The sequence below is a fragment of the Sphaerodactylus townsendi genome, linkage group LG03 (assembly GCF_021028975.2).
Source record: "Sphaerodactylus townsendi isolate TG3544 linkage group LG03, MPM_Stown_v2.3, whole genome shotgun sequence".
Taxonomy (NCBI): Eukaryota; Metazoa; Chordata; class Lepidosauria; order Squamata; family Sphaerodactylidae; genus Sphaerodactylus; species Sphaerodactylus townsendi.
In genome coordinates this window covers 99074664-99091432 of record NC_059427.1, presented here as the reverse complement: position 1 = coordinate 99091432, position 16769 = coordinate 99074664, and the positions used below count along the sequence as shown (strand labels likewise).

At 45.0% G+C, this 16769-nt stretch overlaps 1 protein-coding gene across 1 annotated transcript in view; it reads right to left on the bottom strand.

The window, feature by feature from the left end:
• The window catches only part of PPARGC1B (PPARG coactivator 1 beta), a 139360-nt gene extending 123106 nt beyond the window's left edge, over nucleotides 1-16254 (bottom strand). Inside the window, exon 1 of the mRNA XM_048490575.1 lies at nucleotides 16134-16254. Within this exon, the coding sequence (XP_048346532.1) occupies nucleotides 16134-16217 (84 nt within the window). The 5' untranslated portion in view covers nucleotides 16218-16254. The remainder of the gene's footprint in view (nucleotides 1-16133) is intronic.
• Between the last annotated feature and the right edge of the window lie 515 nt (nucleotides 16255-16769).

Below are 16769 nucleotides of genomic sequence, written 5' to 3'. Positions count from 1 at the left end.
AAGTACCCACACACACAGGGTGCCTCATGCCAATTCCTGTTGCTGCACTGGTACCTAGGCAAAAAAATGATGCTTCTCTCCAGAGAAAATGGCTAACCACAAGCCCCAGACCAAAATGGAGAGGATATGCGTCAAAGCAGTATCAGTGCTGCTCTAGTGCAATTGAATGCCTTTCAGTGGCTGCAGCTTTGCATTGCAAAGAACAACTCCTAAATGCAGAGCCCCTGAAAAAAAGGAAATACATACTGTACACTAAAAACCAAGACTGTGGCAGACTCTAGTCTGGTGAACCAGGTTTGTATTCTCCGCTCCTGCACAAGAAGTCTGTTGAGTGTCCTCGGGCAAGTCACAGTTCTCTCCGAACTTGCTCTGCCTCACCTGCTTCACAAGGTGTCTCTTGTAAGAAAAGGAAGGCATTGTAAACCGCTTTGAGACTCCTTAAAGGTTAAGAAAAATGGGGTATAAAATTGTCATTAAAACCAGCTCTTCTTCTGATGTACTCACCAGCCACAGACATCACAAACTTTGAATGACTAGCTGAAAATATTACCCTTCCTCCAAAGAACAAAGGAACCCCCACTGAGTTGTGGAAACAAGGGATACTGCTGTAACATTCTCCGGAGTATCTGCTTCATCCTATCCAGAACTGTAGTATAATAAATACTAACCAATTGATATTTGCTTCACTTATAGTCATATTCCATTCAGCAAGAGTGGCAAATTACATTTTCCCAACAACATAACTTTACATTTCCAAGTGTTGGGAAAATGCAATCTGTCCAAACAAACCACCTGCAGGAAAGACAACTGGATACCACACCATGATTGAGATACAGATCACACTTTGAAATGCTTTCATGCTTTAATTTAGAAATTTTCCACTGCTCCAGCTTCTTACTTTTGCTGGGAGATTCTTAGAAGCACCAAGAACCATTCTTTTAGTATTTGCCAGGGTCTCCAAAGCTCAGCATGTGCTGGAAAAAAGAACAAGTCTACCCTTCCTCTGAATTTCAGAGGATTTGTTCTCTCAATTTGTGGCAGATGCTGAGAGGCAGAAGGAGAGAGCGAGACTCATTCCCTATCATCACCCCCAAAGCCCAGTGCAGAAAATCAATTCTCTCCTCAAGTTCAAAACTGGAGTAAGACAAAACAGAGGCCAAATAGAAGGACTATGAGCACTGAAGCTTCATCCCCATTGCTTGCTGAGATCACATTGCAATTAGTATTACTACTTATGCAGCCTTGTGATGTAGCATTATCTACTCTTGTCACCAAGCCACAATAATGGCACAACAGCGAGGAGCACAATATGGTACAGGCCAGATGCTATGATACAATCCCAGCATAAGAAATTCCCCTTCCTTTGTACCCAGTTCTACCAGCCCATTTAAGGGATCCAAAGGGCTAAGCCAGGGGTAGGGAACCTGCGGCTCTCCAGATGTTCAGGAACTACAATTCCCATCAGCCTCTGTCAGCATGGCCAATTGGCCATGCTGGTAGGGGCTGATGGGAATTGTAGTTCCTGAACATCTGGAGAGCCGCAGGTTCCCTATCCCTGGGCTAAGCATACACATGAGACGACGTCAAACCCCAGGTATGGAAGAAATCATACCCCAGGGAAAGCCGTGATGGGTTGGTCCCTACACAGTCATGACACTGTGTGGATGCCCCTCAGATAACTTATATCACCAACTGGAGGTATAAATCACACCTGCATGTTGTACTATATAACTAATGCATCATATTCCCTGACAGGAGCCTCTGTAGCCTCATTAAAAACCTCCAGTGCCGGAGAATCCATATCCTCTGGAGCAAAATTTGTTCCAGTGAGCTCTGGCTGCAGCACACTACTATATGAAGAGAAAGGATGATTAGCTGATTCTTAGTGATGGGAGAACCAGCGCTACAACCTGAAGAGGAGCTTAGAAGGACATTTCTTGACATCTCTATGGTCTCTCCCAAACTGTCACTTGTAAATATTTCAGTTAAACGACTAAATGATGCATCAGCTAAAAACAGCCCCAGGAAGCCATCCCTAAGTAACAGGAAATAATATCTATTAGTTGCCTTTCTGTTGCAGGCTTTTAAAGGGCAAACTGCAGAGTTTTTCTTTTCTTTTCATTAAAAGTGCTAAACACATTTTTAATGGACTCAGTGTCCTACATCTTAGGGCAATGAAGGGCACTTGCCTTGCACTGTCCTTCTACTGCACCAAATGTCACCCATGCTGCAAGCCCTAGACGTCATTATTCTGAGATGTCACTATTGACCTCTCCATCAGACCTGACTGAACACAAAACCTGTTCATATGAAAGGCAGGAGTGTTTTTATCACATGGCTGAGCTGGGCAGCATGGATTCTTTAACATGCCTCTCATGTTCATGAAAACAATTTGCCCAGCTATGGTCGACTTTTCATTTCCAAAGTCACCCCAACTTAACAATGTACTATCTCACACTGAATGCTAATAATTATCAGTGATAACAGAGAATAATTCCAAGTATTATAAATTATCATTCCAGGTGTTATAAATAAAATTTATAATTTTATTTTAAAAAATGGTGGTCCATTTTTCTACTGCCCTTCTTCCAAGGAGGTCAGGGTGACATACAGGTTTCTCTCCTCCATTTATTTATCCTGTGTGGTAGTTAGGCTGAGAGAGACTGGGTTGGATCCTAATTTCGATCAATTCCCCACCTTACTACAGCCCCTGCGGCTTTTGCCCATGCAGGTCCCATAAGCCTTAACATTGCTTTTTTGGTGGTCAAAGAGGACCTCATCCTTACCTTTTCCAGTGAAAAAGTGTGATTGGATCCAACTCCATGAATGGCCCACAGTCATCTAGTCAGTTCCATGTTTTCTCCTGGCCTAGTTCAACCACTGCACTACACTGTCTTTCAACTTAATTAATACCAGGAAGCTCTAAAATGCTCAGGTATCTCAGGGTCTTTTTTAGGATGCCTCAGAAAAATCAGAGGTTATGCTTGGATGTCTAAGAGGGAGTTAAGACAACAAAATCCTCACTAGATGTGACTTTAACATGTTGCAGGATTAAGAAAGGAAGGCAGCTGCTTTTCAAATGAAGTAGAGAATAAGAGCAAAGTTGTACAACAACTTAGCTTTAAGGACATTGAGAATGAAGGAAAGCTTTAACTCAGAAGCCTGGAAAGAAAGAAAGAAAGAAAGAAAGAAAGAAAGAAAGAAAGAAAGAAAGAAAGAAAGAAAGAAAGAAAGAAAGAAAGAAAGAAAGAAAGAAAGAAAGAAAGAAAGAAAGAAAGCTAACGCAAAAGCTATGAAGAACTAATCTTAAAGAAAAGGCTGAGCATAATTCATACAGAAAACATACAGGTTTCACACTGAACCCCTTTCCCCCAAATCATCCTGCAGAGGGAAAAAAGAGAAGAGAGGCTACAGCTGCTGTATCCTCCTCATCTTCTCCTTCACCCTGCATCCCCATCCATTCACAAGGTTTAGGCTTGATCCAGTCATCTGTCAGCTATCCACAAGTTGTTTTGAAACAAGCATAGCCTATATCTCTTCCAGATCCACACTGACAGTGGTGGTCATGAATCCCGAAAAGTACATTTAGATGTGGGTCCTACTCCAAAAAGTTTGAAAATTATTGATACGGGGCATTGTTGGGGGGGAAATGTCAACAAATGGGCTAAGCTCTACTACACATTAAGAGAAAAGTCAACATTGGGTTGCTATTACAAGGGTCAGCCTCATGTTCCACAGAACATGCACTTACAGATCATAATCAGTCCTCACAGATCTGGGATCAGAGAGAAGGGTTTTCAGGACAGAAGGTATAAGTCCCGGGAGAACTTGAGCCCCAGCTGCTCAGTCATTAGAAGTTAAGTACTAACCCTCTTTCCCCAAGGCTTCTTCCACATTCCTGGTCAGGACCTCTGCAGTATTCATAGTACCCCCATTCAGACACAATAGAGTTAGCCTTTACCCTCAATATAATATGTATCACTGATGTAAACAGAACTCATGGGACATAATATAAATGTCACATTCAGGTTGAGAGACAGGAATAGAGGCTAGGTAGCCTATAGTATCCAGATGCACCAAAGAGATGCAAACTGCTTAATGAACAACTGAAACAATTAGCCTAGCTCCTGCAGTATAAATAAACAGATATCCTCTACAACACACGCACCCATGCTGAGTGTGCCAATACAGAGCCTTCTGAAAGCACTAAATTAAAATATGATATAATGTCAACATGTAAATAAATAATTGCTACTGGGAAAAGAGAAATCAGTATAATCAAATCCTTGATTCAAAAGGCTAGAGCAATGAGAAAATAAAGTTGGTGCCAGTTCAGTTCCCAACCAAGAAATAAACAGGATAAGAATAACAGTAGTAAATCATTCATAACAATAGACAGGCAGGCAGAATAGAAGAAAGGTCAGAAGCAGAATAAGACACAAGGAATCAGAACATTTGATAAAGGTGGGAAGTTTATTTTCTAGATACTGCTTAGTTGTCTCAAAAGATTCCCATTCTGCAAAACAAAAACAGCTTGTCTTCATACACATGAAATATTTATACCTTCTGTGGTATGGCTGAGACAGACCAACAGTCATTTAAATTAAACCCTTTCACCAAGGACGTAGGTAAGGAGGGGGGTTCTCGGGTTCACCCCGCCCCATTCATGTCTGAAGCTCCGCCCCTCCGTTTGTGGGTTTTAAAAACATTTTTAGTGTTTTTTTCAGTTTTTGGCCTGCAGGGGACGCATTGTTTGAGCTAGCAGCACCAAACTTTCAGGAATTGTTTGGGAGACTCTCCTGAGGATACTACCCGGGTTTGGTGAGGTTTGGTTCAGGGGGTCCAAAGTTATGGACTCCCAAAGGGGGTGCCCCCATCCTCCATTGTTTCCAATGGGAGCTAATAGAAGATGGGGGCTACACCTTTGAGGATCCATAACTTTGGGCACCCTGAACCAAACTTCACCAAACCTGGCAGGTATCATTAGGAGAGTCTCCTAAAGATACCCGGAAAGTTTGGTGCTTCTAGCTTAACAATTGCACCTCTGAAAGCAGGCACCCCCCAAATTTCCCCAGATTCTCCTTTTAAATCCACCCCCTTCGGCATGGATTTAAAGGGAGAACCTGAGGTCCTCAGTTTAGAAGAAGAGTTTGGATTTATATCCCCCTTTTCTCTCCTGTAGGAGACTCAAAGGGACTTACAATCTCCTTGACCTTCCTCCCTCACAACAAACACTCTGTGAGGTGGGTGGGGCTGAGAGAGCTCCAAAAAGCTGTGGCTAGCCCAAGGTCACCCAGCTGGCATTTGTGGGAGTGCACAGGCTAATCTGAAATCCCCTGATAAGTCTCCACAGCTCAAGTGGCAGAGCAGGGAATCAAACCCGGTTCCTCCAGATTAGAATGTACCTGCTCTTAACCACTACGCCACATTGAAAGTGATGATGTTTCACGGTGGGGGATAATCCACCCCAAAACAGCATCACTTTCCATGTTGTTTAACTAGGGACCCCAGATTCTCCCTTTAAGGTGGATTTAAAAGGAGAATTTGGGCTCTCTATTGAAAGTGATGCTGTTTGGGGGTGGATTCCAGCATCACAGTGGCTGCCGGGGGGCGGGGGGGCGCAAAACTCAGATTTTGCACAGGGCTCATTTTCCCTCTATGCCTCTGCCCAGAGGGGAGGGCAGAAGGAACTGCCGGCTGCTGGCTGGGAGCCCAGCTGGTAGGGGGCGGGGGGGGCAGGGCAGGGGAGTCTGCCATCCCCGGCCTCGGAGAGCTGCTTTTATAAGCGCTAGGCCAGGGGTGGGGCTTGGGGAGGCATGGCCATGCCCTAGGGGCAGGTGGGGGTGTGGCCCCACCCCCGATCCCCCCCATAAAAAGATACCCTGAAAAGATACCTACGTCCCTGCCTTTCACTAAAAAAATTGTGCCTCTATAGCCAAATCACACAAAACATATTTGCAGTTTGCTATCTGCCAAACCTCATATCTCAACTTAACCCCCAGCTCTAAATTGGCACATAATGCTAGAGCCAGGATGTTGCCTGGAGTGGGTTGCAAGGAACACATCACTCCAGTCCTGGCCCTTCTACTCTGACTCCTAGCTTGTTTTCAAACTCAATTCACAGCGTTGGTCTTGATCTTCAAAATCTTTGAGACCAAGTCACCTGAACGACTGCTTACTCCCTCATGAACCAGCCTGACCATTACAGTCACCTTGGGAGGCCTACCTTCAGGTGCCCTTGTCTCCTGAGATTAGGTGGATGGCAATCCAGGAGAGGATCTTCTCCATCATGGCACCAAAGCTCGGGAACTCTCTCCCCAGGAAAATCTTTCTGTTCTCTTCTGTTGCTGTCTTCTACCAGAGGGTCAAAACTTTTTTTGTTACATTTGGCATTTCCATAGTGATCTCTCCTTCCTAACCAACGAATTTTGATTGCTATTTGCTTTGCGTGTGTTTTAACTCTGTTTTCAATTGTTTTACTGATGTGCGTTTGGGTGATTTCAGTAGTTTTAAAATGTGATTTTATTATGAATGCTTTAAATTGTTGGCCATCTTGGTGATCCTTACAAAGGAAGAAAGGCGGAATTCAAATTTTGTGAATAAATAAAATAAATGAAGCACATGGCAACAAAATCGATGACCATGTTTTTAGGAAGGGCAGAGAGCAATTCAAAGTGAACCAACACCAATGCCCCCTGCACTTTGTCACTAACATTAGATTAATAGACTAATTCAGTAGAATTTGTACCATAATAACTGCAACTGTAAAAAAAATCCAATCAATAATCCATTCTCAATTGATGGTTTCTCAGTCATTCATCTACAGATCAACTGCAAAGTCTATCAAAGTTTGATTGCATGTTAACCAGGTGCCTTTGTTGAATTAGTGTTTGTCCAGTTTCCATTCAATAAACCAATGTTTGAAGTTGATATACATAGGTATCATCCTACCTCTGACCATTTCTGTTTGGTGATAAAGTTGCTGAATAAGTGGCTGCATCGCATCTACCAAATGTGCCTGTTTATTATTTTTTCCCAGAATCAATTAATCTATCTTTGGGTCTGGATATGATAGTTATGTACTTGTAACCGAAACTGAAAAACTCTCATTTTCAAGCACAAGTACTAATTCCTAAGTCAGAGAAAGTATCCATTAACGGCAGCCAAACTCTCTATTCTGTTCTGGATCAAACAATTTGTTATAAGAGAGACAAAAGTAGGTTTTTTTTTTCCTTTTCATGCAAACACATGTTATGTGATGCTCTTGTGCTCTGTGTCTCCCTGACCTCTTTCACTGGATGCTGGGAGTGGACTGAAACAGCTAGGAAGTTGAAATTGGACATTGCTTCCTGAGGATATATGTAGCCATTACGTTAATGAACTTGGCTGAAGAGTTAGTGAAGGCAGCATCTGAAAAAGACTTTCACATATATTAGGAAAGACATTTCTCCCGCCACTAAATATTTATTCATTGCACAACAGTCACTGAAGCTGAATATGCAATGGAACCAATTTTGCTCAAGATATGGACTCTCTATCACTTGAAGTTTTCAAGTGAAAGCTAAAGATGCATCCACTATGTCGTTCTATGTTTCTTATCACATATAGAGTGGTTTTGTGTCTACAGGAACCTGAGGTTAACAATATTTTGTCACTGATGAGTTTCACCTGCCACTCATGCTCAAGTTTTGGGATGCTGCAGGATTTATCACTACATTTGGCTGCAAAAGCTAGTAGATGTCTGACTACAGCTGATTCTTTGTAATTTGGATCTCAGCAAAAACTGTGGTGGCCCAACCCAGCAAGTATGACAAGTTGGGAATACATTGTCCAAGGCTTATACTGATTTCTGACTTGGAAACCCTAAATGATTGAGAGGTGAATAACCTCAATGATCACCTTCTTCTCTTCGCAATACCAAACAATCAAAACCAGTCAGTGAAACCTTGGTCACTTACAACCAGTCTCTTTGAAGAACTATGTTCCTTAAAATTATATGGTGAAATCACAGCCTGAGCAGCTTGTGACAATTACTTTGTGGAAGCACATAATACGGAAGTACTTTACAACCTAACTATTTGTATTTTGAATGTGATTCCTTTATTGTCACTACTAATTCAGAGACTGGAGCCACCGGATGAGATATGTTTTCCAGACAATTCACAAAAAGAACCTCCATAGTTGCTCTTCACGGGCACAATTCTTTAGGGATTTCTTTTGCAAAAGCCTCAGTGAACTAAATGCAAGTTGTGCAAAAGCCTCTAGAGTCTCTTGGCTTAAGAAGATGGCTTGACAAGTCCTGTAAAAAGCAGCTATATGAGCTTATCAAGTCAGTTAACCAAGACCACAGAGATTAACCAAAAGGAATTTGCTGGTAAGTCTTGAGTATGTTCATCCAGTAAGCGTCCAGTGTGACCCAATTTACTTCCATCGCAAAGATGCTTAAGTTAGAACTTTTATCCAAAATCCCCATCCCAACTCACAAAAAGGTACGGTATGAAATATCCCTTCTTCAACAGAAAGGCTGCATACAAAGGATAATCACCCAAAATAATCATTCTACCATTAAATTATTGGTGCCACCACCCCATCATGAAAGTCTGTTTTATTATCATCTATGACATTTTGTGAAAGAACATGTGAACTTCATTATATAGCATCAGACCATTGGTCCCCCTGATCCTGTATTGTCTACTTTTGACCCAAATAGATGGGCTATCCCTCAGAAGTGAGTTTTATCCTACGGTAGCTGCATTTGCTGTTCCCATTACATCTTGATGTATTACTCCATAACTACCAATTGTTCCACTGATTACATCATTCACACCAAGTTGTGTTGTGTTAGAGTTAAGCCAGTTTCTCCTAAATGGTAGTATGATTCACACTGAGCAACCCAGTAGTTAAAAAGCACTGTAGTAATATTCCAGTTTCCACTAGCATAATGCAAAAAGAAAGAATGAAAAACTGGTAGATTTCATTAAGTCTAGTAAAAGAATAACTCGGAAGGAAGACTCCCTCTTCTGTTGTGTTCTTTGCTCCACTGCACTGAAACGAAGCAGGAGTTCACGAATGCTTAGAATATTTTTATTTGCTAAAATGGGGTACCTATCTATTTGGTATCACTCCTAGCTCCTAACAACAAAATTCAGGATTTCATAGCACCCATGCAACTAAAATCAGATCAAATATTGTCAATACTCAGAACCTGAATCAAAAGTATCACCGTTACACTGATTCAGTTACACAGTTACATCCAAACCAAGGTGAGATGTTGCACTGAGAAAATGAAAGATTAGAAACCTTCCCCAGTGACATAAAAGACCAAGCCACCATGTACTTCCAGAAGGCTATAAGCACAGAGAATGTAAAAACCTCCCTCAGAGCTTTGGTTAACCATGCCCTCCATTCCACCAAATGCACAATTTCAGAAGGCTAACCAGAGCTTTAACAATTGTCAAAGTAAAGTCTATCAAAGGCTCACTAAAGAAGACTACAAACTCTAGCATATCCAGTGCTAGACATATGTAGTAAGCAGTAAGCCCCTCTGATGTTAGTGTGACTTACAAGTCTGCAACTTAAGAATGTATCTATAGAACATCGTGATGATAGTAAAGCAATCCAGAATAGGAACTGAGCTTTCTAACACAGAAGGTCTTCCTTAATAGATACACAGCAAGTGGAAAATTCAGGATGGAAGTGAGATGCATAGGAAAAGAATTTAGAAAGATAATTTTCATAAAAAGATACTAAGATAAAAAGATACTCATGTTGGAAACTCCAATTCTAAACTAAGCTGATACTGCTCTCCAGAATATAAAATGGGTGAAGGGGTAGCATGGTGCTATCCAATCCTGATAATAATGAAGGAGAAATTGCACTACTACATTCCTCATACATCTACTTCCCATTGCAAAATGGAGCCAAGAGCCTCTTCGTGTAGCGGTTTGGTCGGGGCACTTTCAACAACTTCAGCTTCCCTTCCTAACAAATGGCAAGTTGCTGACTCATAGTGAAATGGAAGAGAAGGTGAAGAACTGCTTGGGGAAATGGGGCAACCCACTAGTTCTAGTGATTTTATATTCTCTTATGCAGGATCACATGCATATCAACAGAAGTGATCCACTTCTTCTCCTTTGAGCTCTTTTTGACGCTGAGAAATTTGGGAGGAAACCCTTTGAAATCCTTCAAGGAAACAGGAAGAGTACAAGACATTGCCAGGAAAACAATAAACCTATTAAACAAAAAAAGGAGTGGGGAAAGAACTGTGAGCTTTTTTTGTTTAATCCCACAAATACTTGCAATGTGTCACAGGACTGTTGAACATGTTTACATTTGCATTCTTTATTATATTCTGCTCAGCAAAGATGACCGACATTATTATGTCCAGTTTAGGTGCAGTTATGTCCAAGACCAACCAGGTACACATTGCTTCTCTTTGCTCCCCCACCCCCTAAAAATACAAATAATTGTGCATTTCCATATTAATAGCACAACTTGTGAGATTTTAATTCTATCCTAACTCCAAAGAACTCAGTATGGTCTATGTCTACACATAGAGAGCCAGCATGGTGTTTTGGTTAAGAATAGGTGGATTCTAATCTGGAGAACTGGGTTTATTTCCCCATTCCTCCACCTGAGTAGCAGAAGCTTGTCTGGTGAACCAGATTTGTTTCTACACTCCTACATTCCTGCTGGGTGACCTTGGGCTAGACACATTTCTTCGGAACTCTCTCAGCCCCACCTACCTCACAAGGTGTCTATTGTGAGGAGAGGGAGAGGAGCTTGTAGGCCACTTTGAGTCTTCTTACAGGAGAGAAAGGTGTGATCTAAATCCAAACTCTTCTTCATCATCATCTGTACCCTGCACATTTTTATCCTACCCTTCCTCCCGGTTGCTTGGGGCAGCATACAGGGTTCTTCCTTTGAGTCAGTGACCAGCCCAATTGCATAGTAGGGATTTGAACCCAGGTCCACTCTAACACTCTATGCCACACTGGCTCTCATGACTGAGCTTCTTCCTCCAAAACAATTTCATGCTATACAGCAGGCCAAAAAGCAAGCCTCCCTCCAAAAAGCATCTGTTGTGGAAGCAACAGATGGAGAAAACACACTGGGTCTCAGTCTCCTGGTGCGGGATGAAGGCAAAAGAAATTTGTGATCTTGGCTTCTGGTCCCTTTTAACCACACAGACCCATGGTCCTTTTAAATCTCTGACAGCCTCTCTGATACAGAAGGTCCATACCAATGTGCTCACTAGTTGTCTGCCAAAAACTGCTGTACGTATAAAAGCAGTAAGCGGTATTTAGCCCAAGCCTATCAAGCAGTTTTTGTTTGGAGATGGAAAATCCTATGAGTGTTGGATACCTAGGACCACCAGCTCATATTCCAGCAGAATTCACTTTGCCACTACTCCATACCCCCAAACAGCCTCTTTGAGCAGGTGCTACATATCCAACAGAGAATCTAGTTTGTCAAGAAAAAGCCACCGGCAGATGTGGAGCAGCCACCAACAGCAGTATCACAAGCCAATTCCAATATTATCTGGCTGACTGGCACTTTGCGTGGCTTAGTGGTAGGAAAAATAGTTAACTGCCAGCAAAGCTGCACCATTCTGCCAGCCAAGTGCAAGAACTACCAAGCTCCATAGCTACAAAGTTGCTATCATGCAAGTTTCATTTATGACACAAAGACACTCCTTCTAATGCAGTGGTTCTTCCTCTTCTTGAAATATGATTCTAAGTCACATGAATTCCTGCACAAACTCTGTATACACTTACCTGGCTAGGTTGCACTAATTCCAGTGCAACATCTCTAAGTAAGTCTACTTAGATGCAACCTACATATTCAAAAAAAATTATGTGGTAGTCTCCTCCATTTCAGGCGGCTTCTGGAAACAATTTGAATGCTCCCCCACCATGTATAAAATAATCTTGATGGAGAAAATCAAGACAGAATCCTTCCTGCTGATATGTTAGGCTTCCACATACAGGAATGGTTTCAGCATCAGTCCAGGAAGGACTGACCATGAAGGCCTGCTCTCAGTTTTAAGTCTTTCTTCAAGGCTGCAGAAACCATGTTTAAAAGAAAGGATCTGTTTTCACTTCCCTAAATTAAACAAAAAAGCAACCAAAAAAGACAACTGCCGCCCCCATGAGTCTCTTCAAAAGATCAAGGTCACAAGTAGGGACCAGGCAACGTGATCCTGGATGCCTGCCAAAATGTGAGTGGAAATGTGCCTGTGTTGAGTTTGGGCACATAGTGAGGTGGTGAAGCCATTGCATTACCAAATACACATTTAGAGCTAGAAACATGAAATGGGTAAAAGAGAACCCCCTCTCTGCTTCCTCTTGCCAATAAGCCTTTGAAACAGAGGGAATAAGTCAAGCAGAATGCAAAATGGGGTTTCCTTTCCGCAAACAATGAAAGAAAGCTAACCCAGGCATTCAGAACCAGGATACAAAATCACCTGGCATGTTGCTCTACCCAGGACGAACTTCCTCAGCCTGCCAAGAAAAAGAATACGCAGCCTTTTGCCTCATTTAACTGATGGAGACACAGACACTCAAAGAGCGATAGATCATGCCAGCCAAAAGAAGCAACAGGAGAATCCATGGCAGAGTTGGAAGTCTGTGTGTGTCTGAGAGAAGACAAACCATTTTGTTCTAGTCAATAATAGTTTACTTCTCCAGACGTTAATTAATTGAGCTGCTAACAAGAAGCTGAGAAAATAAGGAGGAAATATTGCCCGGGGAAGCTCCAAGCGGCAGCCTGCATTGTTATTATCTTCCCTTAGACAAATCAAGAAAGGAAAAGTCAAACTGCTCTCTCACACACTTGGAGAGAAACAGCCTCTAACTCCTATCTCCTCAGCAATTGGCGCCAGTAATTCCTGACACTTTACAACACCTGATGAATTAGCAACGGATGGTTACAAACTTGAAACAAGACCAAAATGCATCAACCTGGCTCGTGCATAAATCATAGATTTCACCCTGCTGCACAATATGCTCATTTTGATGAAAAATCAGACTGCAGGGAAAAAGGCTTTTAATCTCTATCTGTTGCAATGCAGCTATTTTTATGAAGCATCCTTACCCTCCATACAGAACAGCTAGGAAAGGCAAGCCTCAAGCTCCATACTGAAAGAAGTGAGGCAAATGAGGGTGAAATTTCACTGCACTTCTGTGGAAATGCTCTAGCTCACCTGAGCTATGTGATATTCAGGAGAACCCTGGCATGAATTTCTCCAATGCTGCTGCAAAGGGGTGGGGGTCATATGCGACACCTGATAGGAAGCACCAAAACCATTCAGGGTTTCCACAAAAGGATTGGGTAATATATTCACTATCTCGGCTCCTCCTGACATTTTAGCCTCTTAGGATAATCTGATCCTGTGTTGGAACACTGGGGGCTTTGCAGACAGCGCTTTCAGACTCCAGTGAGAACTCAACAGCCCAACTGAAAGCAGAGGCTAGCTTAGGATAGGAGAGACGTCAGAGACAAGCCCAGGAACCACCTCCTGCTTATAATTACAAAGCACATGACAGGTGGGCCAAGGCTGGAGCCTTCCCTGCAGTTTCACCAGAGGTTAAGGTGCAAAATACAAGGCACACTGACAACTTTTTGCAACAGAAATCACATGCAGCTCCATTTTCACTCTAGACTTTAACCCTTGCACACCAATGAGAAGACGTGAAAGTGTCATCCAGAGAAGTACCTTTCAAAGGAAAGGGGCTGACAGCAGCAAGAAAGTATCAACCCAACTGTAATATACTTTATGAGTTACACAGTTGCAATGATGGGACTTCGGTAAACTGAGCTGAATGGAGGTAGTACAGCTTCTCTTGGTTTTGGAAGAAAGCTTGGATTTTGAGGAAATCCATAATGAGTATACAACATCCAGTGCTCAGGTGGGCCTGACCCACTGCCACATCTCAATGGCCCCAGCTGTCAAACAGCATCCAATGATCAGGGAGGAAGGATGCAGCAATCATGCCATTTGTCACAGGCAGGCAGAGCCTTTTGCGCAGAACTCTTCTGTCTATAATACATTCTTTTTTCAGAAGCAAGCATGCCTTCTACTGGCCCACTGGAGTTTCTTAGCCGACTGTTTTTCCAGCATCACATAAAAAGCCCCTTTTCAAGGCAGAACACGAACCCTGCTTACAAAATATGCTCCCCATGCTTCTTTAATCAAGCTGTCAGCATCTGCTGGTTAATTCTGAAAGTGCTCCTAGCCAATAAGTCCCATGATGAACTGGAAAGTGCCAGCGCTGGCACCAGAGCGAAGGTGCTCAGGCCGCACGAGACCAGCCTGGAACAGGCCCAGCTTGGTTCTATCTGGCATGCACTTGCCAGAGACACAGCAGACTGATCAACTCCAAGGCTCTGTCACTTGTTTGGGATACAAACTTGGCCAACTTTACCTCATTCTCTCACAGGAAACTAAATAAATACAATGAGAAGAGAGAAAAGAGCAGAAATGTGCCACCTCCCAAATCAAAGCTGTTTAGTAATCTCTGCTTATGAGGAAAAGGGGAGGGCTGGGGGGTGGAATCGTAACCATGGAAAACTCTGCAATTGCAACAGGCTTGAGATACGCATAATAGCCTTGCAGCATGTGGCCCCACTTTGCCTCTCTTCTCAGAAAAGAATGCAGTCCGCTTCCTATCCTTCCAACAGGCACCAGGCCTGGCTCGCTCGTGATAGGGCCAGAGCTGCCAAGAAGCCCTTAATCTTATTTTAACAGCCAGCTCTGTCCAAATGGGGAGAGATCGGCCAAGTTGCTTATCTGTAGCACCTAAGATCCCCCCTTCCCTCGCCCTCACTCCAAAGCTGCAGGTATGAAAGCAGCGAGCCACATAGCCCCGGAGCGCAACCTCAGAAATTAGAGCTCCCACTAGCAAAGCCCTAACAGGAGGCGGGACCTCCAACATCCGTCTATTCTTGTGGCTCCACAGTCAGGACGGTCGCCTTGCCGGTCCTGCACACATCCACCCTAGTACAGAAAGCCACAGCCGCACTTTGCAAGGAAGCCTTGCGCGGGGGTGGGGGATGCGCATTAAATGAGCGGACTTTTTTGCTCTTGGCTTTCCCACCGGAGCCACCTCCAACCCAATGCACGCCGCGTCTGGCTAAGGATTCTGCACAGTAAGCGGCTAACAGACGGCTCGCTTGAATCTGGGGCAGCGCCGGCAGCGTGACCCCACCAGTCCACGTGCAAGTGGTGCTGAAAAAGTCTGCCGGTTCTTCCCGTTCCCCGAGCACTGGGGTAGGGGGGCAGCAGGGCCATATAGAGAAGTGTCTCGGCGAGACCGCTACATTGTCCTCCCTTCCGCCGGATCTTCTTTGACTGCTGCAGGAGAACCACACGCGAGCCTCCAGGGCTGCCGGCTGCAGCCGCCTTGGTTGCTACTCAGCCGGCCTGGGCGTTCCGCCTGCACAAACGCGTCGCTTCCCCTCCCCGCCTTCCTCCCTTCCGACCGGGATATGGAGGAATCCTGAGTCTCAGATTGCGCAGATCCAGTCTCGGGTGTGCTGGAATTTGTCAGGACAACCGTGTGTCTCTCTTGCCTCATCTTCCCTTGTCTGGGCCGTGAGACGCCACTGTGGAGTAAGCAAAAGTCCTCCTACCTTCTCTCTTCCCGCTCAGCCGGCTCTCTCCAGCGCACCGTTCCGCTTCTGTGCACTGCTATTTCGGAGACCTCGTGCCCCAGACTTCTACTTACAAGTTGGAGCTGAGCCCCCAGAGCCGCCGTCTCTGTCATCCCTCGCGCCCCAGATCCCATGCACAGTGGGTGCAAACTCCCTCGTGCATGTGAAATGGGAGGGGGGGGGGGTTTCCTGCGCCTCAGCTTCCCCGGTGCGTAACGGATTCGGGTCTCCTGAGCCCCGGATCTCACGGCGCGCGGTAGGTTTGGGATTTTTGCACCCGAACATATCTGGCCTCAGCGGCCCAGGGTCCCTGCAACCCGGACTCCTCGATGCACCGTGGGATGGACCCTGCGCCTCAGAAGCCCGGTTTCTTGGCCCCCCGGAGTCTCCCCCTTCGCGCGGAGTCCCTACGACTCCCCAGGACGCGCCAGATCCTGACGTGCCGGCTGCAGGCTCGCTTTGACCCCCGCAGGCCTTACCTGACTGTCTGTGAGATAGTTGAAGACGAAGGAGGAGAGCTCTTCATCCAGAAGCGCGGTGCAGTCCGGCCCCGGCTCCGCCATCTTCCAGCTCCTCCGGCAGCAGCACGAAGCAGCATGCGGCAAGAGCCCCAGCAGCAACCAGCGGAGCCGGGCAGCCGGCGGGGCGGAGCCGGGAGCCCGCTGTCGAGAGGGGGCGTGGCTCCCGAGGCAGAGGGGGCGGGGCCCTGGTGGCGGGAGGCTCGTCTGGGCGGGGTTTGAACGGAGTCTCGGCGGAGAGAAGCCCCGGCAATTCCGGGCTCCTTTGGCTGGAGCACTTAAGCAAGGGTGGCGGCGGAGATCCGGCTGGGGGGCGTACAGAAAAGGCGCGCACTCACTTGCCTGTAAAATGAATCCGTGGGAGAGGAAATATCTCTGCTCCATTGGCCGCGATCTGCCCCCTTTCCCGAGCCCACCTTATGACCCGGAGCTGGCCCGAACATGCGGGCCGATGACACACTCTGCATATGTGTTTTTGCATCCCTGCACCCTTTCCGTGCCTGAGCCTTGCTTGGCCTTGCGGATGCAGAGAAACTCAAGGGGGATGCGACGCCCTCCTCCGAGCTAGTCTTGCATATGCCTTTTTCTTCCAGTGGG